Here is a 23,139-nt window from a genome sequence, read left to right as displayed (position 1 = left end):
CCAGCTCAAAGTGGCTTAGACAAGGAACAAAATGTGTTGCTCATGGAACTGAAAAATCAAGGGCTCTGGTAGCTTCAGTGGTTTGGGATGAGGATCTAGTTTTTGTCGTTCCTGGACTTAGCATTACTTCTTTAGTATTGGCTCACTGTTGATCACAGGTCACACTTGTCCCCTGTGGTCTCTATGTTCAGCCCCTCCTATCAGTCCCTTTGCTACCAGCCTCTTTATCTCTGCTCTACAGGAAAGCCCCAAGAGCCTTCTTTTTCTCTATTCAGACCAGTCCTGTGCTTTGTTCTGATTGGGCTCAGCTTTCATCCCTGGTCCAGGGAGGTGAGTCCACTGATAAATTTAGGTCTGAGCACATTCCTTACCTTTATCAGCGTCAGTCAAACATAAACCAAACATAAACAGGACCCAGTGCTGTTTGAGGAATGGGGTGAAGCAAAATGTTGGGGAATAGGAGCTGGCTGGTCAAAAGTAGCAAACGCTTGTCCTAATTGGTGACGTTGAGCAAGGAGTAATTTGTAATGTTACAGTTTCATTTGGGGTTTTGATAAAGTGGTGCAATAGGTAACCATAAAACCCTGTTGATTGAAGAGAAAAAGCCCTCGTAAATTGAATAAAACATTAAAAATGTACCTAACTGAACTTACAAGAAAGAAATATCTGCAGTTAAATATGAAAGAGATGTAAAAACCAGCACATTTGGTCATTGAACGGATGTTGTGCTTGTCCTGGGGGGCATTTTGCTGTTTGTAACTTTAAACAACCCACATGGGGACAGGAAGTGAGGCCATAGACCCGTGTGAGGCTGGGAGTTGATGTGGGAACCCTCATCAGTCTAGTTCCTCCAGAGGGTGATAATTGCAGTCAAGAGATAGGTGGAAACAATCCATTCACTGGCTCAGAACGAAATTGGTTTCGCCTTGGGCTCTCGGAAGGGGGGATATCTTTCCTAAGAATATGTAACCATTTAGGGTTGTTTGAGGCTCTATATTATTTGTACTTCTCAGGGGCCCATAATGAGAAACTAACAAAAAACAATCTTCAGCCTGCAGTGTTCCCAGAGCACCCGACAGGGCAAGTGCGGAGCTGTTGGGGGGCACATGTTCTCAGTGTAGGCTCTGGGGGTGCCAACACACTACTTTGAACAGTGCAGAATTATTCATCAAACACGTAACATTATTTATCAAGTAAGAGTCGACATGACAGACTACGGGAATAAAACATCGAGTAGAAACCACATCACACAAACGTGTTTAGCATAGCTGAAGATGTAAAAGAAAGAAAACATGAGAGGAACGAAGACGCTGGGTGAACAAAAAGAACTAACTAGAACTTAAATGAAAAGAAAAGGGCATTTGAACAAAATTCAGGTTAAATTACAGGCAAAACATTGCTAAAGAGGGTATCAAAATCCAATGTAAGGAAAGGGGGAAATAGACCGGTTAAGAAATACAGATGTTAGAATGAGAAGATTTGAGGAGAATTAAAAGAGTGCCAGAAGGATTGAGTACGGAGACTACAGAAAAGGGGTACAGAGTTTCCCATAATTGATAAAGGTAATTTAGTGATAAAACCTACTACTTTAAAATATTAACACTAGTTTAAGCAGAAAGCTAAATTATTGAAGAAAATCCTGAGTGGATCCACAGCCAGGGAAATAGGGATTACCTGATAGTCCGTATAATATAACATTGATTGCCTGTCATATACCAGTTCTGAAGGGGAAAAGGATGTGGGCAAGTCGGTGAGGATACCGAGATGTGTACATAAACTTTGTTGCTGCTCTTTGGTTGGTCAAAAGCAGGGACTGACAAACTGTAAAGGTCTAGGTAGTAGATATTTTAGCATCTGTGGGTCACACTGTCTCTGGTAATTACTCAGCTGTCTTTCCAGCACAAAAGCAGCAGTCGACAATACTGAGTGTGTCTGTTTCAGCGCAACTGAAAGGAGATAGTGGGCTGCATTTGTCCTGTGGCCTGTATTTACTGACCTCTGGTCAAGAGCAAGAGCATTGGAGTAAAATACTTTTTAAGGGTTTTTTTGTTTTGTTTTGTTTTTTGGTCTTGAAATTATGTTGAAAAGAAAATTTCTGAAAAGTGAAAGCAATTTCAAATTTTGTAGTTTCTCTATTTCTTTTCACCTATCTTGCCATTTTTTTTTTTTTTTTTGGTTTTGGTTTTGGTTTTGGTATTTTTAGTCTCCTTGAGCCTCATAAAAGTCTGTGTCAACAAGGGTTCAATGCAGCAACTAGGAAGCATTCTGGGTATTTTATACAGGGGTAAGGTAGGTGGTGTCAATATAGGGAATTAATGTACTTACAGAGTTTTGAGGCTAGCATAACTTCATTACCAAAACTGACAAGACGTTACAGAAGAGTGCTTTCATAACATTTTATATCCTCACCAGCAAATGGAGAGGCTTGTCTATAACTTTTTAAAATTTATATTTTGTGGAAAAGAAGGAACATTTCCCAACTTCATCTTTTAATTGTAGTAATGTAATTACTGATATAATCAGTTTACATATACTATTAATATTATTTTCTAATTCATAGCACCTTTTTTTCACTTTCTTTTCTTCTCTTGATTTAATCATACTTTTTGTGCAATTTTCCTGTCTGTTAACTTTTTAAAAAATTCTTTTACTATTCTAGTGATGACTCTACAGATTACATTTTTACCCCCTTCTTCCTTTTGTTCATTGCTGCCACGCTTTGAGACGTCATTGTTTTCACTTTGTGCCGCCCGCGTTTACATTAACGCACACTTGATTGTTTGCAGTGCTCCTCCTTGCTTTCTGTCAGTACGTGTTTCTGTATGGATCATTTTCTTTAACTGGGACAGCTCCCTTTAGACTTTTGTTTATTTGTTCGTTTTTGTTTTTGTTTTTTTGGTTGCAGGTCTGCTAGCATTGAATTTTGTTTTTGTTTACGAAGATGTCTTTATTTTACTTTAATTTTTGGAGCATATTTTTGCTGATTGTATTAGTTTCCTGTGGCTGCTGTAACAAATTACCACAAAGTTGGTGGCTTGAAAACCACAGAAGTTTATTCTCTCACAGTTGTGGAGATCAGAAATGCAAAATGAAGGTGTCAGCAGGGCATCACTCCCTCTGGAGGCTTGAGGGGAGAATTCTTTCTTGTCTCCTGTAGTTTCTGGCGACTTTCAGCGTTTATTGACGTGGACTTATGGCCACATCTGTCCAATTTCTGCTTCTGTGGTCATATCTCCTCTTTGTGTTTGTTTCTTTTTATTTTTAATTTATTTTAAGTGTGTTTTTCCAGGACCCATCAGCTCCAAGTCAGGTAGTTGTTTCAATCTAGTTGTTGAAGGCACAGCTCACAGTGTCCATGTGGGGATCGAACTGGCAACCTTGGTGTTAAGAGCACCACACTCTAACCACCTGAGCTAACCACCCGCCCCTCTGTGTGTTTCTTATAAGGACACTTGTCATTGGATTCATTATCTCCCCTGGGTAATCCAGGATGACCTTAAGATCCTTAACATTTATCCATGAAGACCCTTTTCTGAATAAGGTAGGAGTTACAGGTTCCAGGAATTTGATGTGTGGTAACCTTTGTGAGGGGAGGAGGGGCTTTTTGGTGTGTGTGTTTTGTTTTGTTTTGTTTTGTTTTGTTTTGTCTACAACACTGCCTACCATGCAATTTAATTTGGCAGTTACTTTCTCTCAGCACTTTAAAGATATAATTGTATTTATTGCCTTATGATTTCTGTCAGAATTATTTTTGTTTCTTTGAAGTTAATATGTCCTTCCTCTATCCCTTCACCCCAACTTCCCCACTACATTTAAAATATCTTTGTTTGTTTTTACTATATTGTGACTAGATATTATTTGTGATTTTTTATTTTATTTTTTTTTGTTTGTTTGGTATTTCGCTTAGTGCTCACAGAGCTTCTTGACTCTTGGAGGTTAATTATTTCCAGCAGTAGCAGTAGCGCTTCAAATATTTTTTCTGCCCCTTTCTCTCTTTCCTGGAACTCCATTTATGAGGTGTGACAATTAAGTTCACGAACTTACCACCGTGTGCTTACATTGGCAGCACTGTACAAACAGCTTGGTAAGGTTTCATAACCTTGGTATATCAGTGTCTCACAGCTGTGTTCGTGTTGACATGTGGCAGTGTCTTGCTGAGTGGTATTCTTTACTGTTGTGTTTTTTGTGTGCTGTTGTGAGAATGTCTGAGCATGATTTAGAGCAACGAACAAACATTAAATTTCTTGTGAAACTTGGCAAGAGTGGAAGTGAAATCGAATGTGTTAGTCCGAGTTTATGGGGGATAATGCCGTGAAGAAAACGGCAGTGTACAAATGGATTAAATGTTTTTCTGAGGGGAGAGAACGCGTCACTGATGAAGAGAGGTCAGGGCAGCCAGGAACGAGCAGAACCGATGAAAACATTGCAAAAATTCGTCAAATTGTGTCGGAATTGTCAGCTGACTGTGAGAAGCATAGCAGACCAAGTAAACATTGATTGGGAGATGGGAAAATCTTAAATGAGGAGAAGCTCACTGATGAGCAAAAGCAAAGAGAGTGAAAGTTTGCCCAGACCATTTGGAGAGGCAAGACGATGTTTTGGGCCGTGTTATCACTGGTGATGAAACATAGGTGTACCAATATGACCCTGAAACAGAGCGTCAAAGTGCACAGTGGAAGTCATCTATTTCTCCATGACCAAAAAAGTTCCGTCTGTCCAAATCAAGAGTCAAAACGATGTTGCTAACCTTTTTTGATATCAGAGGGATTATTCATTATGAATTTGTACCAACTGGACAGTTGACTATTTGGAAGTGCTGAAAAGGCTGCGTGAAAAAGTTACATGAAAACGACCTGAACTTTTCGCCAGCAATTCATGGCTCTTGCTTCACGACAATGCACCAGCTCACATGGCACTAGTGGTCTGTGAGGGAGTTTTCAGTAGTAAACAAATGACTGCATTGGAACACCCTCCTTACTCACCTGATCTGGCCCCATATGAGTTCTTTCTTTACCTGAAGATAAAGGAAATATTGAAAGGAAGACATTTTGATGACATTCAGGACATCAAGGGTAATACGACGACAGCTGTGATGGCCATTCCAGAAAAAGAGTTCCAAAATTGCTTTGAAGGGTGGACAACTAGGCACTTCCGTCAGTGCATAGCTTCCCAAGGGGAGTACTTCGAATGTGACTGTAGTGATATTCAGCAGTGAGGTATGGAGCACTTTTTCTGGGATGAGTTCGCGAACTTAATTGTCACTCATATAAGTATTTTAGATCATTTCATGTCTCTTGCACCCTTTTTTGTATTTCCATTTCTCTGAGCTTTAATGTAGATATTTTATACTTACCTGCTTCCATTTTGCTAATTCTGCTCTAGTTTGGTGTAAAACCCATGTGTTGAATTGAGTCTTTTCATCTACTCCATCTTCTGTTTTCTCCAAGATGACTACTCATAGTTATTTTAAAGACCTTATTGGCTGACTGCAGTCTCCGGATCACTTGTGGTGCATTTCTGTTGTCAGTTTGTCTTTATCTTCGTTTTTTCTCAGGCCTATGGTCCTGTCTCTTGTCATGCCTACTGTTTTTACGTGTTTTAATACAGTGTATTTTTACTGTTTTAATACAATGTAATACAGTGTATTAAAAATCATAGGTGGTCCATTAGATGTCTTCCTTTGCTAGGCAGACAGCATGTTGATTGATCTTTTTTCCCCCCAGCTCTGTTGGGGAATGGTTGACAAAAATTGTATATATTTAGGTACAACATGGCTTTTTTAAGGTGTATGTAATGCTTTAATATATGTATATGTTGTGAAATGATTACAGCTGAGTATCTCCAAATGCTATCACATTGGAAGTTACAGTTTTAATGTACAATGTTGGAGGGAACATAAGCATTTAGTCCATAGCATGCCCCCAGGCCAGCTGAATCCATACATTCTAATTTCTTCTTCATAACAAGAGATGGCGAACACTGAGATGAAATCAGGAGTGCAGACGTTTGCAGGGAGGATGACACTTGTGAAGGCCCAGTGGGGAGGAAGCAGACTGGGCAGGGAGGGCCTTGGGACTGTGATGCACATTTCCTGAAGTCTCAGCCAGCTTGGCTGAGGGCTGCGGGGCACGGAATGGCAGGAACAGGAGACCCTCCTTAGGCAGAAGTGGTCCCGGAAGGTGCTGCTCCTGAAGACTGTGAGCCCACGTACTCCTCATGGCTGAACCGCGGGTCCTTTTCTGGCGTAGAGATGCAGGCGGTGTTCACGTTACTCTGCCAATGTGATGTATTCTAGTAGGCAGCATCCCAGACCACCTCACAGACGTTGGCCTTGTTCTTTTTTTATATGTGACATAATGCTGCTGCATAACTCTCCATCTGCTGGCGGCCAGGATTTTGACTATGACATGTAATGCTTTATTTGATGTCGCTTTTGTATTCACATGAATTATTAATGGTTGTGGGTTAGTTTTTATGAAGGATTCCTCATTTGTATTAATAAAGATGAAGTTGGAAGTGGGTTGTGAGATTGGCTTTTCGCAGTTTCGGGTGTCTGTGGTCCCAGTTAGAGCCCCTTCAACACTCTTGTTACTATTGCTAAATAATAAATTATGGGGTTAGAACTGAATAAAACTTTCAGAAGTATAGAAGTATTGGGAGTTTCCTGACTTCAGCTTGGGTTTTTTTTTTTTTTTTTTTTTTTTTTTTTGCATTCTAACTCAGTCTATGCCGAATTTTTCAGTTGTGGAAAGTTGTAAGCATTTACCCATAGGTTTAAAAGACATGATTATGATTGTGACCCATCACAATTCTGAGGAAAGGAGATAACTAGCAGAAACTGCTCAGCCAGCATAGTGCTGTTGGGCTCCTTGAGTCAGTCTGGAGTTCTGATAAAGAAGGTAAGAATGACTGGGTCTGGGGGAGCCCTGGTTATAAAATCGTGTTACTCCTTCAGTTGATGACATCAGGTTGTTCTGTGTGTTTTTCTACAGCTGGTTTCCCCATGGGCTATGCAGCAGCAGCTCCTGCCTATTCCCCCAACATGTACCCTGGAGCGAATCCTACCTTCCAAACAGGTATGCAGACCAAATATGCTGAATGACAAAGGAGCTTTGTGCATGCAGCTGGGAGACTGTAAGGTGGGTGGATTTTGAGAAGAGTAGATATGGAACTAGAATTTGGGGTTGAATTGATTTCTTGGTTCATAAGGTTAATCCTGTTGATAAGGGCAATGAAAGCTTAATTCTTACTGCATGTAAAGCTTTAGATACTGCATCTTTGATGTCCTTCCACAACGCAGATCCTCATTCCGATCATAGCTTGTTACAGAAAAATAGTTGTGCCAGAGCATGTATTTATGAAATAGTATTGGTTACTAAAAAGTAAATATCATCTTGCCATGTTAATAGATAGAATTTCCATGTTGCTAACATTTGTAGAAATTTCTTCTAAGATTACTTTAGCACTTTGATTGTAGTTTTAAAGGAAAGTATTTTCTATGTAAGGTGCATGAGAGTATTGTCAGATTTTCGAAATTAGTGAAACAATTGAAAGTGGAATTGGTTTGGCTCTGAACCTTGTAAAGATTTTAAATATTTAGTGGGACTTTCCTTTGAGCCTGTGCTCTGGTGTTGGCTCATTTCGAGCTTTTTCACTCAGACTGGACTTTGTGACCTGGCTGCAGCGGTGGGGCTAGCTCTGACCTCAGACGGGGCCTCACTGGTCTGTGGCGTGCTTTCTTGTCCTTCAGAACCCCAGCTTCAGTTAACTTGGACAAAAGAGACAGCAGTCGTGTCCTTTCTCCTGAACGTTTCTTATTCATGAAATTCTTCCTTTTATCCATTCCCACTCCGACCATCTTTGTTCAGCCTATACCTCACACTTAGGGATGGCCTCTTCTTTCCCAAGTAGTTTTTGGTTTTTGTTTGTGCCTAGCTTTTATTCACACTCTTTCTCTCCTACCTGGACTGGAGTACCTGCTACTTTGCATCTGTCTTTTGGGGTCTGTTATGGAACATCCCTTCCCTGGGGTCAACAGTATTGTTACTACTCATTGGATTTTTTAACAGCTAAACGGCATCACCCATCTCCTTTTGTAAACCATCTCATCTTGTTTCACCTTGTAAAAACAGCTCTATTGAGGTATAAATGACGTACAGTAAACTGCACGTATTTTAAGTGTTACAACTTTTGCATTATATCAAGTTTTATAACTTTTGATGTAATGCATACCACCTTCACAATTGAGAGTGAACATATCTCTCACCTGCAGTAGATTTTGCTGCCCCATGGTAATCCCGCCCAGGCTCCAGGAAATGACTGATCTGTTTTCTCTTATTATAGATCATTTGAATTTTCTGAAATTTTATATTAATGAATCATAAGGAATGTACTTTCTTTGGAGGGGTCTGGCTTTGAATGATACAGAATGCATTTTTGGGGGAGTAGCTTCTTTCATTCAGCATAATTACTTGGACATCCATGTTGTAGTGGGTACCAGTATGTTATTTCTCTTTATTGTTGGGTGGTGGTCCTTGTATGGAAATACCAGTTTGCTTGCCATTCACTAGTTGATGAACATTTAGATTGTTTGCAGCTTTTGGCTGAAACTACTATTAATATTTATGTACAAGTCTTTCACTTTCTTGGGTAAATACCAAGGAGTGGAGTGGCTGCTTCTGAAGGCAGTTGTATGTTTAACTTTCTAAGAAAGGGCCAGACTGTCTTCCAAAGTGGTTATACCATTTTTATGTTCCCACCATCAGTATGTGAGTTCTGTCTCAGGAGGCTCACGGGAAGTCCAAGAGAGAACTCTACCCGGAGCTATGGTGACAGTGTTCTTGTCTCCTCACAAGGAAGAATTCCAGAGCGAGACAGATGCAGGAGAGCGAATGTGATTTATTAAAAATGAAAGTACATACTTGAGAGGAAAGTGCAGGTGAACGCAGAGAAGAGTTGCTCTCTAGGAAGTCCTGAGGCATTTATACCTCCCGGCAGGCTTTGGCAATGTCCCATTGTAACTGCAATGCAAATGAGATTATAATTATATGCTAATTATAATTTGGTCAGGTCGTCGTCTTAGGGGTCAGCCTGGCTGGAAGAAACGGGTCCTGGATACAGTCACTGAGTTACTGGGGTAACCAGTGAGGCACCTCCCATTGTATCTGGCAGGGACTTGTCAGTGTCCTGCACCACGTGTCCTGTGCCACGTGTCCTGCGTCAGTTCCAGTTCCTTTCCATCCCTGTTAACGCTTCATAGAATCGTTTCTTTAATTTGAGCCATCCTAGTGGGTTTGTAGTAATATCTCATAGTTTTAATTTGAGCTTATCTAGTGACTAATAGCGTTGAATATCTTTTCATGTGCTTATTTGCCAGTTTCTTTGGTTAAGTGTTTGTACATCTTTTACTATTTTTGAGTTTTTATTGTTGGGTTTTGAGAATTCTTTATCAGATACATGATTTGCAAATATTTTCTCTCAGTCTGTGGTTCTTTACATTCTTTTAATAGTGTCTTTAAAAGAGGAAGAGTTTTTAAATTTTGTTCTTTTATGGATCATGTGTTGATATCATTTCTAAGAAATCTTTGCCTAATTCAACATCACAAAGATTTTTCTCCTATTTTGTTCTAGAAGTTTTACAGTTTTAGGTTTAACATTTTGCTGTATGACTCATTTGGGGTTAAGTTTTGTATATGGTGGTAGGAATAGATTGAAGTTCACTTTTTGCATAAATATTAGTTTGTTACTATATGTGGTCATTCTGTAGACCACCATAAAATGTCACTGTTCTAGAAGTTTCCAGGGTAGCTCACTTGTACTCATTTTCTTCATGGAGTACAAGTTAATGTAAAGATGTATTAAAAACTTGGAATTCTTTTATTTTTTTTACTGAAAGAATGTCAGGTTTGTTTGAGGCTGGCAAAGCTGTTCTCCTTGTCCAAAATGTGCCGTGTGCTCCTCTAAAGAGGAAGCTTGGTGTTTAGAGGTTTGGTGCGGCTGTCTAACCGCTTCCTCCTTTGGGATGCTTCTGGGCCAACCTATAGAACAGTTGTCATTCATCTTTTCGCATGTATCTCCTTTCTCTTAAGAAGATGGGTACTTTCTTGCCACTTTGCTAAGACTGCTCTTAAGTTGTTCCTCTAACCCAGAAGTTGAAGCAGGCAGATGGGAGTAATGGGATTGGTGGGAATAGTGACTGCAGAGAAGTTCTTCCTTGTTTAAAGGGGCATCCACTGATGGATTCCACAGTTGTCGACTGCTAGACTGCTGGCTCAGCATTGCCAGATCCTGACTTTTAGGAGAAGCTGGGAGTAAGATGTATGTGAAATTTGTGAATGAAAAATAAGTTGGAAATAAAAATCTGTGAATAAGAATACATGTGAAATTTGTGATTAAAAAACTAAAATGCACTTTGAAAGTCCTCCCAATGTCCCACAAGTGCTTTCAGCCACCTGACCTGAGTCTGGGCTACAGCTGTGCTCCCGTCTTTTTCTGTGATCCTTTCAGTGTTTTTTTGTGTTAAATTTTTAAATTTCCCCTTTCAGTGTGCCTTTCTTCTTATCTGATGAGCAAGTCAAAGTTGTCCCTATAAAAAAGTTAAAAGAAGTTTTTCTCCTTATCTGCTGTTTTCTCAATTTGCCTTCTGGTTCTTTTACCACCAGACCTGTGGGCAAAGCTGAGGTGTAGTATATAAGTGGTGTGTATAGTAGTTTGACTTTTAAAGCACTTCTGCAGTTCTCCTACTGCTTATTCTTTAGCTCTTCTAAGCGTGCATAAAGAGGATTTATAGAACCTTGTGATGAGATGTCTTTTGCTGAAAGATTCCAGTACTCAGAATCTGGAAATGGAGTTGTTATTCATTTCGCTCTCATGAACAATTGTATAGGCTGAGTACACGTGTAGCTGGGTTGGGCTGTCCTGTTTTGGAATCAGGTCAGTATGTTGGAAACGGTTTGGTCTTGGAGTTGCCTAGACGTGGCTCAAATCCTGGCTGTGTCACTCCTGGGAAAGTTACTGCGTTTCATTTTTGGTACTTGTGTACTGAATCAGTACATCCCTTCAGCTGTGATATTTGAGGGTTCCAGCAGCAAGTCGACCACCAGTCTCCCATGGTACTGAGACTGCACATTCAGACTTCTGTTCTCCCATTTATAGTCATAAATATCTGTAATATTTGCAGTGATCATCTGAAATCGTTAAGAAAACATTCAGTTCTTTGTCATAAGCTCTATTTAAGAGGTGATTTAGACATTACATTGGCACATACTGTAGAAGGGTGAAGATGTAGCTAAGAGAAATGAAATATGTAGCTTCCTTGGTTGCTACCATGTATGGCTGGATGGAAGATAAATTGGGGAAAGTTTTGGAGGACAATTTGGCAACGTATTAGAAGCTTAAAAATGAGCTTTTAATCCACTTTTGATCCACTTCTAGGAATGTCTTCTAAAAGAATAATCAGATATGCAAACATTTATGTACAAGTGCAGATATATCTAACAACAAAGTAATGGTTAATTAAACTGTTGGTTTATTTCACAGTGTTTTAAGTGGTCTTACTACTTGTTTATGAAGGATCTTTAATAAGTGAAATGCTTTATGATACAGTATTTTTTTTCCCCTTTTTAAACTCAGCACTGTGTCCATGAAGTGAGGCCCGAGGTTTATTTAAAAATTAAACTTCACTTATGGCAGCCACACAGAGAAAAGCATTAGAATGATAACAGGTGGCGAGCTCATAGGATCTCTTTCTCTCTCTCTCTGTCTCTCTCTCTTTCTCTTTCTTAAATTAAAAGTTTACAGCACATAGTTCAAAGACTCCTTTTCTCTCCTTCCCACCTCTGTTACTGTAACCACATGAGCACCTTGCACTCTATGAATGTGTGGCTGTTCCTCAACTACTTTTTCTGCCCCAAAACTAGGATCCTTGATTAGATTTTTGTAACCATATCGTAAATTTAAGCGTCTAACTTTCCCGCAGGTGTGGGGATCTCTTGTCAGTATTTTATGCCACGTGAGATTTTCCATCTTTTATTTTCTCGGCTCTTGCCTCCTGCTCCAATCTGGACTGCTTGTCCTTTGGGCCTTACCGTCCTTTGGGTCATTCTTCTCCATCATCCCAGGGGTTTCTTTTGCTTTTCCTTTCTCAGTTTACTCTTTAGTTTTAGTGGACGATATCCCAAGAGAGTATGAGAGGGCCACAATTTTGAGATTTTTTTATGTCTGAAACAGTTTATTCTGCACTAATATTTCATTGACAGTTTGTGTGGATATAGAATACGAGGCCCCTGGCATTTTGAAAACATTGCTTAATTGTTTTCCAGCTTCCACTGTGGCTGATAATTGTGGTACTTGCTGAGGCGTGATTGACTGTAAACTGGGTTTCTTTTTTGTGCTCTGTAATATTTTTGTCTCCAGTGTTCTGAAATTTCATGATGATGTGTTTTGGTGCAGCTCCTTCCCCTCACACACAGTTTATACTTAGGAATTATCCAAATTTTCTAAATGAGTTTCTTTTAGACTCAGAAACTATTATATAAAATCTGTATGGTATGCATTACCTTTGGAAAACATGATCCATTTCAAATATGAAGCTCTGGCATCTCACAATTAGCAGTTCTTCCATGAAAGGAAGCCATCCAGCAGTGACTCATGTTCGGTGAGAGTAAAAGGAGAAAGGTTCTAATCATTTTGTTGTCTGTGTGGCACTGGTATAGGTGGTCTTCCTTGGGAAGGAGAACCTGGAAAGCTATTACTGTTTTTGAAACACCTAGCAGTGAATATATTTGGTTTTGTATTGTGAATGGTTGGTGAGTCCAAAAATTATTTCAGAGAGACTGTGTCTACTTTGTATACTGTGTGTGTGTTTTAAATTGGGAAGGTTCCTGTTGAGGCTCTCTCGTGTGATACATTTGATTTTTAATTGACTGGAAAACATGTTTGCTTTCTTTGAGTGGATAGAAAGTGATATAATATCCATGCCTATACAAAAAAAAAAACCCACAAAATAAATTTTCTGGTGAGTATTAGGACATAGGTCACAGTTCTAAGAATAAACAGTAAGATAATACACTGGGGGTGCCAAAAAGGTGCCAAAAAAATATACACATTTTAAGATAACATTCTTAAAATGTGTATACATTTTTTGGCACCCTCTGTATATTAAAAATTGCTATAATAAGTAGAAATAGTGAGTGACTATTTTTCCAACGTTGTACTTTGAAAACTTCCAAATATATGGAGAAGCTGAAAAAAATCAGTGAACAACTACATACGGACTGCCAAAATTCTATAATTAAACTTTTAAAAATCAACTTTTAAAGTTAACATTTTACTTGTATCATGTATGTATCCCTCCATCCATCCTTCAGCCCATCTTATTTTTTGATGTGTTTCAAAGTAAGTTGTGCATGTCAGTACATGTCACCTTATTTACTTCAGTGTATGTATTTGTTAACATTTGTTTATAATTCTTTCTTGGTTTTGTTTTTAGCTGAAATTTACATATATGAGAGGAACAAATTTTAAGTGTACCATTGATTACATTCTGATAGATACATACACATCATAGCTTCTTGGAGTCATCCCTTTATCTTCAAAAAAGCATACGTATGAGGTAGGTGTTATATAAAACACCTCAAATGATGGCAAGACCTAGGGCCAGCAGATGGATTTCCTCAGCAGCGGGCCTCAGACCTCCATTAGAAGAAGAGAAAGACATCACAGGTTGGCCTGTCGTTGGTTGTGAGTAAGGGACTTCACCGTGTTTTCAGTGGATGTGGTGTGCCAAAAGAATGCTTTTGAATCAGAGCCTCGCTTGGGTTTTACACTGTCTCCTTGGGAGCTTGTTTAGGTTGGCAGTTTCTGTCTTGTTTTCAGTGCAAGCTCCAAGCCCTTCCTGCAGTTTGAACAGTGACAAAATAGTCATGGATTTTCCTATTAGGAATATTGATGGGTTTTTTAGAGGCTTTATTTTCTCCAGTTGTTCCTCCAGGTCATGAATTTATTGCTTGTGTGTTTTCACTTCCTCAAATAGCTTCTGTTCTTTTGCTTGTGAATCACTTTCTCAGGCAGAACCGTGACTTTCTGTAGAGCATTGGCTGTGTGTATAGTGAACATCGGTGTATTTTGTTCTTCCAGCCAACACGTAGCTGCCAGCTTATCTTTCAGACCATATTGCTGAAGAGCCATGCCTTTCTGTTGGTGGCTTTTTTTAAGGTTCAGCAAGATTTTATGTTCATCTTCCTGTGTTAGTCAGTGGGCTTGTCAGGCCTCTTTCGTGTCTTGTCACTTAAGCTCACGCATGACTTGTTTTCATGGGAGATTTTTCTGGCCGGCTTAGATCATCTCTCAGTTGTATGTCACCATCTAGAGGCATTATAATTTTTTTCACCTTATTTAATAAAATTTTAAAAAAATTATACAGGAAAAACGAGAAAAACAGTATATTGAATGCCCATGGTACCCACCACCTTGATTCGTCAGTAACCATTTTTGCCATATTTGCTTTATCTACTATAGAAAGATTAGTGTGTGTTTTCTATTGTTTGTTTTTGTTTTTCTGCTAAATCAATTCCGAGTTATCTTTGTGGCTCTTGCCCTATGAACTTACTTCAGTGTGGCCTTCCTCACCCTAATAATGAGGACACTCGTCTGCATGACCTGGATGCCATTATCACACTTAGAAAACACGAATTTCCTAATTTTATTTAACAGTTCATGTTTAAATTTGCCCGGTTGTCCCAAAAATTTAAAATAAATTTCAGAACCAGGATCTGTTCAACATTTATGTGTTGCATTTGATTATACAGTTGAGTTTCTTATGTCTCACCTCTTTTAATCCATAAGTTTACCTAATCTTTTAAAAAAATACTTTGACTTTGAAAGACATTTTATTATGAAAAATATCAAATACGTGCACAAGTATACAGCAGTATGCTGTGCACTTGCCCACTAGTCAGCTAGCTCTGGCAGTTACAAAGTGAACTTTGTCATCTGTACTCCAGCCACACTTCCCCATGTTATTTTAACGTCAGTCTCAGTCATCGTACTCATTAATTTTTCAGTATTATGTTTAAAAGATAAATTTTAAATATGTCATTGTCACACCTTAAAAATAACAAATTCTTTAATACTATCAATATTATAATCACTATTCATATTTCTAGTTTCATCTGTCATAAATTTTTAAATTAAACATTAAACTTTTTTTAAACGAAGAAAGGGGTCCTTTTTGGTTTATTCTTTCTAACCATATGAAATTTGGTAATACCAGATATTCTGAATGTGATTCTCAAGTTTTAAGTCTAGCATTTGTTCTCAAAATATTATATAACAGTGGGCAGTTCTATGAACATTTTGATTATATGACCGTTTTATAAAAAATTGGTAACCTTTGGGTTAAGTGTGAGTTTAATGACTACTGGGAGAATCTCTTGATTCAGGCCAGTGGGAATCATGGAAAAGAAATGGGGTAAGTCAAGGAGTGGGAACCACATTTGGTGGTGTCCTGTGAGTTGTCCGAATGGGGTCACTGCTGCAAGGTTGTGAGAAGCGAAAGAGAGGGGTGCAGACAGCTTTCTTCATGCACAAGTTTCCTTTTCTTGAGACAACCTGAATCTGCTTTTGCCGGCCAAGACTGTCAGTGCTGTTCTATTGGTGGTCTATTCATTGTGATTTTTCACTGACGTTAGCACCTTGGCAGGAAAGCTGGGCCTTCCCTGATCAGCTGTGTCAAGCCTGGCCCTAAGCGTGACACATGCTGGTGGTGAATAGCCACTCTGCTCTGGTGCCATGCTTCCATCACCATGACTGGTTGGTCACAAGTGTGCCCATCATGCACCAGCATCTTATTTCCTTTGAGCTAGCCAGTCATTTACATGGTTCTGTCTGGGAAACTGATTCACAAGAAGAATGAGAAGATCAGGAGAAGCTGTTTAAGGAAGTGAAAATAGGAGCTGTCACTGCGCTTCTCCTGGGAATGTCAGTGTTGGTTAGAAATTGATGGCTTTCACATTACCTTTTTCTTTATAATTAAAAAATGTTTTACAATGTATTGCGGTATAATTGGCATACAAAAAAGTGTACATATTTAAAGCTTCAGTTTCATGAGTTTTAGCATATACCCACAAAACCATCACTTTCCTTGTTAATTCCTTAAAGACTAGATCTTGAGCAGCGAGAGGAACATTTTAACTGCTCTTGTCTTTAAAGTTACTTTAGCAAATCCTGACTGAAAGTAGAACTCTGTTTTAGCTAAGCACTGGTATTAAAATTTGGTGTCTTCAAATTTTGGCATAGTGTTCTCCTTACAGTTAGCACAGCAGTTAATAAATTTCAAAATAATATAGGGCAACTTGGGAGGTCTTTTTTTTCTCTTTCCAAACAGAAACTAGGTGAACTTGGGAATTAGGTGGTTTGGGCAAAGGAGTTAAGACTCTACACAGCCAGGTCTGAGTTTGAGTCCCTGCTCTGGTACCAGGGACGGTGAGCCCTTTGGGTGTTAGCCTCTTAACAGTGTCTTCATCGTTACGCCCTAAAAGGCGTTCTGGAGAGGCAATGAGTTTCTGTGGCATTAAGGTCTTAATAAATGTAAGTGCACAAAGTACGTGACAGTTCTGAGAAGGACCTCCAGGAATGACTTGGCCCCTTGGAGGGAAGGGGGATTTCTTTCAAAGGATCGTTTAAAACTGGTATATATATCCTTGGAGTCATTTATTCTCTCTCTTTTAAATTAAAAATAACATATATGTACTGCTAAACACAGTTCAATAATGTAATTTAACATTTTTAACTAATCTTTTTATACTCAGCTCATGTTTTAAACGTGGGACACAGTTTGTGCATAAACATCCGCAGAGTGCACAGTTGAATGAACTTGTGAGAGTTGTACACATTCCTGTAATCACCACATGAAACAAAATACCAAGTATTTTCAGCATCCCAGAAGCTTTCCTTCTGCCCTCTCCTCATCATTCTCCACCTTCTGATTTTTTCCTTTCGATACTGAGTAGTGTTTATATGGATGTATCATAATTTATCCATTCTCCTGTTGGTGAACATTTGAATTATTTCCCATTTTTTGGCTATTATGAATAAGATTGGGGAACATTTTTACAAGTTCTGTTGTGGACATACATTTTCATTTTTCTAGGGCAATACTTAGGAGTGAATTGCTGGGTCTTATGTAAAGTATAGCTGTAGCTTTATGAGGAATTTTACTGTCTGACCTTTCCATGGACTGCATGTGAGCATTCCACCATGTCAGCCGTTCTAGTGAATGAGAGATGGCATAGTAAGAGTTTTATCGAGATATAATTTACACATATTACATTTCATCCTTTAATTGTACAGTTTGATGTGTTTAGACAGATGTATATAGATGTGTACCATTACAATCAAGTGACTTCATCCCCCTAAAAAGTTCCCACATGCCCTCTTGCCCCTGGGAACCACTAATTGGTTTTCTATCACTGTAGATTAGATTGGTCTTTCCCAGAGTTTCAGATCAGTGGACTCAGGTAGTATGTATTATTATGTCTGGCGTCTTTTGCATATTATAATTTTATTGAGAATTATACCATGTGTGTTAGCAGTCCTATCCTTTTGGTTGCTAAGTAGTATTTCTTTATGTGGATGTACCACAGTTTGCTGGTGGACATTTGGTCATTATGAATAAAGCTGCTAGGAACATGATGAAAGTTCAGAGACCCTCTGTTACCCTCCCAGAAGAGTAAGCCCGTTCTCTGTTGAGCTGTGGGGTGGGGGCGGGGGGGTCAGGAAGGCATCTTACAGCTTAACAGATAGGACTGTTTAGCCACTCTTCAAGGTCATAGCCCTCCATCAACTCCTGGAAATCAGTGCTAATAGTTTCTAAGTCTTGGGGAAAGCCCCTTTTTGACCCTCTTCCCTGCTGGCTGAGAGTGCAACTTTTTTGAGTCTGTAAAAGCATTTTTCCACATCTGCCTTTTAGGTTACAAAATCTTTAGGTTACAAAATGTCTTCTCTTCCATTGTTGATCTTGTGGGGCTTTATAGTTTTTTATTTTTTATGGATAAAGACAAACACATGTATGTGTTCAACCTGCTATCTTAACCCAGAAGTCTTTTTACCTAAGCTCTGGTGTTCAGCGGGTTTCTCCTTCTGTTTTTACTGTAATAACACTGATAAGCATGCTTACAGTCAGTCTTTGATCAACTCAGTGCTTTTTTTCTTTTAAAATTTGCCGGAGCCTGCCGGCCAGTCGAGCAGATGACCTGACTGAGGGGGTGAGGATACAGAAAAGAGACAGAAACGAAAGATGGGGTTGGGAGGACTGCTAGTCCCGAAGAACCCAGCAGCCCCGAGTTTATTTGTCTCAGCCAATTTATACAGCACATAAGCAGGAACATTCCCACCGTTATTTACAGAATGTGGTGACTTTTGTGTTTTTTATCTTCCTTGTTTCTTGGCGTTTGGAACATGCTGACCTTCACATGTAGCCAACCTCCCTGTTCTTGTAAGCTTCTAGATAAGCAAGTTACTGTGAAACTCAGCCAAATATTTCTAAGACAAACGCCCTAGGGGGGGGGCGCATCAATGGCTCCCCGCATCTCCCCCCTTTTTATTTTATAGAGCTAAGGTGCTTATCCCAAGTGACGCCTGTCTTAAGTTGTCTCACCTTGTATCAAAGGATCTTACTCGTCTTTTGCAATGCACATCCTATTTTATCGGATGCCGCCTGGCTTGAGTTGTCCTGTACCAAGAGAGAGACTTACTCGTCATCGGCAAAATCACTTATTTATGGGGGCACCTCTTTGCTCTCGCGGAGAGTTATAGCATGGTATCAGGGCGTTTTTGTCTTTTGGTATGTAACAGCAACCTATGTAAGGTGACTTTAGTTGCTGAGAGGTCTCGGATAATCAATTGAAGCACACAGGGAAATATCAGTAACCCAAGAAGCACCAAGCCCGCAAGTCCAATGAGGGCTCCTATTCCATGTTGCCAGGCTGTAAGAGATGGGAAGCGGGATTGTATCCCTTCAACCATCTGTTTTGCCATTTCGGCAAGGGAAGTATCCAGCTGAGGTGCTTCTCTTAGGGCTAGAATATCTTGATGTAATTGTATCAAATTTAGAGAGGCATTATCATGATGCCAAATACCTGCAAGATGTTTTTGAACTTTATCCCAACCATAATCAGACTTATTATAAACCTTTCGGGTCACACAAATATGTTTAAAGTTTGCATGGCAGTCCAGATTTATGCGTAGTTTTATACTCTGTACCTCTCTTCCTATGAGAGACATAGTGTCATACAATGCATTTAAGCGTTCTTTTACTTTTTGATCTATAGCTTCTTGGATAGCAAGAGTTTGTGTAACATTAGCAGATAGCTGATTGACATATTGTGCAGTCTGAATAGATTGAGAAAGAGAGACAGCTGCGGTAGTAGCAGCAGCAATCAGAGTAACTAAGGCAGCAATACCTGCTACAAGGAGACCTACAAAGCGTTTTGGGCGTGAAAGCAATTCAGTAACTTGCTTGAATAGCTGAACTCCCTCATCACTATACCAGGGACCCGTAAGGTTTACGGGTACCATTACAAAAGAAGGTTGATGTAGGAGTACAAGTTTGCTAGTGGCAGAGATATTATAAACACAATTAGTAAGGGTACAATTATAACAACTAACATTCCAATGACTTTCGGCAGAAGTTATTGTCACATTTCCAATTAGAAGTACATAGGGTTCTGGCACGCAGGCCTGTACTTTGTAATAGCCAACATTAACCCGTACAACCTGTACATTCCCTCGTGGATCCCCAGTCTCCCCCCCCATAGCGGCCACCAACCGCCACAAATAAGACTGTATGGGGCCGCCGTCCATAGTTAATAGAGTCTCTACCAGATATAATTTTCCCATATTGTCTTTTTCTTGAAGACCCCAATTTACCAAATACCCTGAGTTACTGGTATTATACACCGTACCGTTAGTCCCACGGCACCTAAGCCATACAGGTTGTCCCGTATGGTTGTTGTTGTCGCGTTCACAAACAGGGAAATCAGGTGCTCCCGATGTAATATTTGGCACTCCTGCTCCTGTGAGTTCTGTCATCCAAACTTCCCAATTGGTCAAATTGGTGGTGATTTGTTGGAACTCATTGTCCCCATCCTTGAGGGGACTGTTTATCTGGACCAAGTAGCTCCTTCTGGATAGAGTCAGGTTAACTAGGAGACAGTTGTTCTTGTCCCCGGGGTTTTTTGTGAAGCAAATGGGCCTCCCTGTGGATAGGCCATCAAAACTGAAGTTTTCCGCCTTTGTCGGACGAATGTGGCTGCTGGAAAAACCACCCATACACCAAGTGTTGTTGGTGTAGACAGGAATCTCTGGATGATCCCAGGCAGCCGGTTGGAGCAATGGGGGGTTAGGCACGTATGTCCAATAGTTATTCCCTTGTCCCTGACTCTTCGAGGCTGCGCCTAGCAGGACCAGCACGGTCAGGAACATCTTTTGAGAAGTTACCACTGAGGAGCTGCGCGTCTGTGGAGATTCAACTGGACTCATCATCACTGTCTTCAGGGTCTAGGGGCTGCTGGTCCCTCCACTCCTTAGATTTTTCCGCATGGCGTACCAGTCTTTCCGGGAGCCACCTCGGGGCGTCAGCATCCTGTGGAAAAACACAAACATGCCCTCGACCCCAGATCAATACAGGATCTGGGCCATGCCAGACACCGTCCAGAGGGTCCTTCCATTTCACTAATGCTTTAGTCGGGCCTCTGGGACTCCAAAATCGCTGTGCTGCGGAGTGTCCCTGAGCGTCCAAAATTAAAAAATTCAAAATAAAGAGTGTATGTGTAATATAGTTCTGTGGTGTCAGGGGGTATAACTCCCCCCTTTTTATTTTATTAAGTTGATGTTTAATAGTTTGATGAGCTCTCTCAACTATACCTTGACCTTGTGGATTATAAGGGATACCTGTTTTAAGTGTTATACCAAGTGTGGCACAAAACTGTTGAAACTTTTTTCCGGTGTAGCCTGGGCCATTGTCTGTTTTTATTATTTTAGGTAAGCCAATAATGGAAAAACATCTCAGACAATGTGTAATCACATGAGTTCCAGATTCCCCCGTTAAAGGAGTAGCTATTAAAAATCCAGAGTAAGTGTCAATTGTGACGTGTACAAATTTAAGCTTTCCAAAAGAAGGGATGTGAGTAACATCCATTTGCCACAAATGATTGGGTAATAAACCTCGTGGGTTGACTCCAAAATGTGGGATTGGGAGATTTTTAGGACAAGTTGAACATTGCTTGACAATCTGTCTGGCGGCTTCCCGGGGAATGTTAAATTGGAGTCTTAAAGAGTTTGCATTCTGGTGGTGTAGAGAATGAGAACGTTGAGCCAATTGTTCTTGGGTCAGCCAGACCTGGGTAGCTTGGTCAGCAAGCTGATTACCTTCACTTAAAGGTCCTGGAAGAGGGGTGTGAGCACGGAGATGTCCAAAATAACATTTTTGTTTTTTGTCTCGGAGGCCTTTTTGGATCTCCCGAAAAAGTTGTTGAATAACGGTGTTTACAGTGCCAATGAAAGGGACAGTTTTTATGACTTGAAGACGTTTAACTACATACTGACTGTCTGAAAAAATATTAAGGGGTGAGTCTTGAAATGTTTGTAATACTCGAAGGACAGCCGACAGCTCAACCTCTTGGGCTGACGAATAGGGAGTTAACCAGCGAGTGGCAGTGGAGTTAAGGACAAAAGCAGCCATTCCATTAGAAGATCCATCAGTAAAAACAGTCAGAGCATCTTGAAGTGGGGTCTTTGATACAGTTAAGGGGAAGATCACAGGATGTTGGGTATAAAACTGTAATATTTTGTGTGGGGGGTAGTGATTATCAATTGTGCCAACAAAACCAGCAAGGGCTATGCCCCAGCTGTTACTGGATTGTCATAGCCAATTTATTTGTTGTTGAGTATATGGGACATAAATCGTGTGTGGCTCTTTTCCAAAGAAGCGGCGAGATTCCTCGCGTGCTTGTTGAATGATGGAGGCTATTAAGTCATAGTAAGGTGTGAGGACCCGGGCCGGAGTGACCGATAGGTGTATCCACCTAAGCACACCATTTTGCCATAAGACTGCAGTAGGGGTGTGATGGGTAGCAAATACATAAGCATCCCAAGGTGAAGTATAATCACAAAAAGTAGCTTGTTGAGCTGTTAAGGCCTCTTCTACCCTTTTTAAGGATTGTCTAGCCTCAGCATTGAGAGTTCTGGGAGAGTTTGGGTGAGCATCTCCTTTGAGGATATCAAATAAAGGTTTGAGATCGCCTGTCGTGAGTTTTAGATAAGGCCGTATCCAATTGATGTCACCAAGGAATTTTTGAAAATCATTTAAAGTAGTAAGCTGATCTAATCTTAATTTAACTTTTTGACAACAGAAATGATCAGGCTGTAAATGGAATCCCAAATAGGCGTACGGGGGAGTACGTTGTACTTTTTCAGGTGCAATCACTAGTCCTTGAGCAGTAAGGTCCTGTTGCATATCCGCATAAGCACGGAGGAGTACTCCTTCCTGTTTATGGGCAATCAGAATGTCATCCATATAATGAATTATATATAGGGATGGATACTCCTTGCGGGTGCGAGAAAGTGCCTGTGCGACAAACTTTTGACACAGAGTTGGACTATTAGCCATGCCTTGCGGTAACACCTTCCATTGATATCTTTTCATCGGCTCTTTAAAATTTACTGAAGGCACACTAAAAGCAAAGCGTGGACAATCATGGGGATCTAAAGGTATAGTATAGAAACAGTCTTTTAGGTCAATGATTATTTTAAAGGTGTCCTGTGGGATGGCAGCAGGAGAAGGAAGCCCAGGTTGTAAGGCTCCCATTAATTCCATAGTTTCATTAACTTTTCTTAAATCCTGGAGCAGTCTCCATTTTCCCGATTTTTTTTTGACAACAAAAATAGGAGAGTTCCAGGGGGAGGTAGAGGGTTCTCTGTGGCCACTAGCGAGCTGTTCCTGTAGCAGCGCCTCTGCGGCAGCCACCTTTTCTTCAGTCAGGGGCCATTGATCAACCCATACGGGAGTCTCTGATTTCCAAACTCTTTTTTCTGCATGGGCGACAGGACAATCAAGGGCCCCACCTAAAAACTTCCAAGACC

At 40.1% G+C, this 23,139-nt stretch overlaps 1 protein-coding gene across 2 annotated transcripts in view; it reads left to right on the top strand.

The window, feature by feature from the left end:
- FAM168B (family with sequence similarity 168 member B) overlaps positions 1-23,139 on the top strand; it is a 46,247-nt gene that overhangs the window by 5,714 nt on the left and 17,394 nt on the right. For both annotated transcript variants that reach the window (XR_013993967.1, XM_081058860.1), the window contains exon 3: positions 6,993-7,076. Coding sequence is in view for 1 of the 2 variants with exons in the window: in XM_081058860.1 (XP_080914986.1) it covers positions 6,993-7,076 (84 nt within the window). In the remaining variant the exon portion in view is untranslated. The remainder of the gene's footprint in view (positions 1-6,992; positions 7,077-23,139) is intronic.

The sequence above is a fragment of the Rhinolophus hipposideros genome, assembly GCF_964194185.1.
Source record: "Rhinolophus hipposideros genome assembly, chromosome: 9".
In the NCBI taxonomy this organism is placed as follows: Eukaryota; Metazoa; Chordata; class Mammalia; order Chiroptera; family Rhinolophidae; genus Rhinolophus; species Rhinolophus hipposideros.
This window is presented reverse-complemented; position numbering and strand designations above follow the sequence as displayed.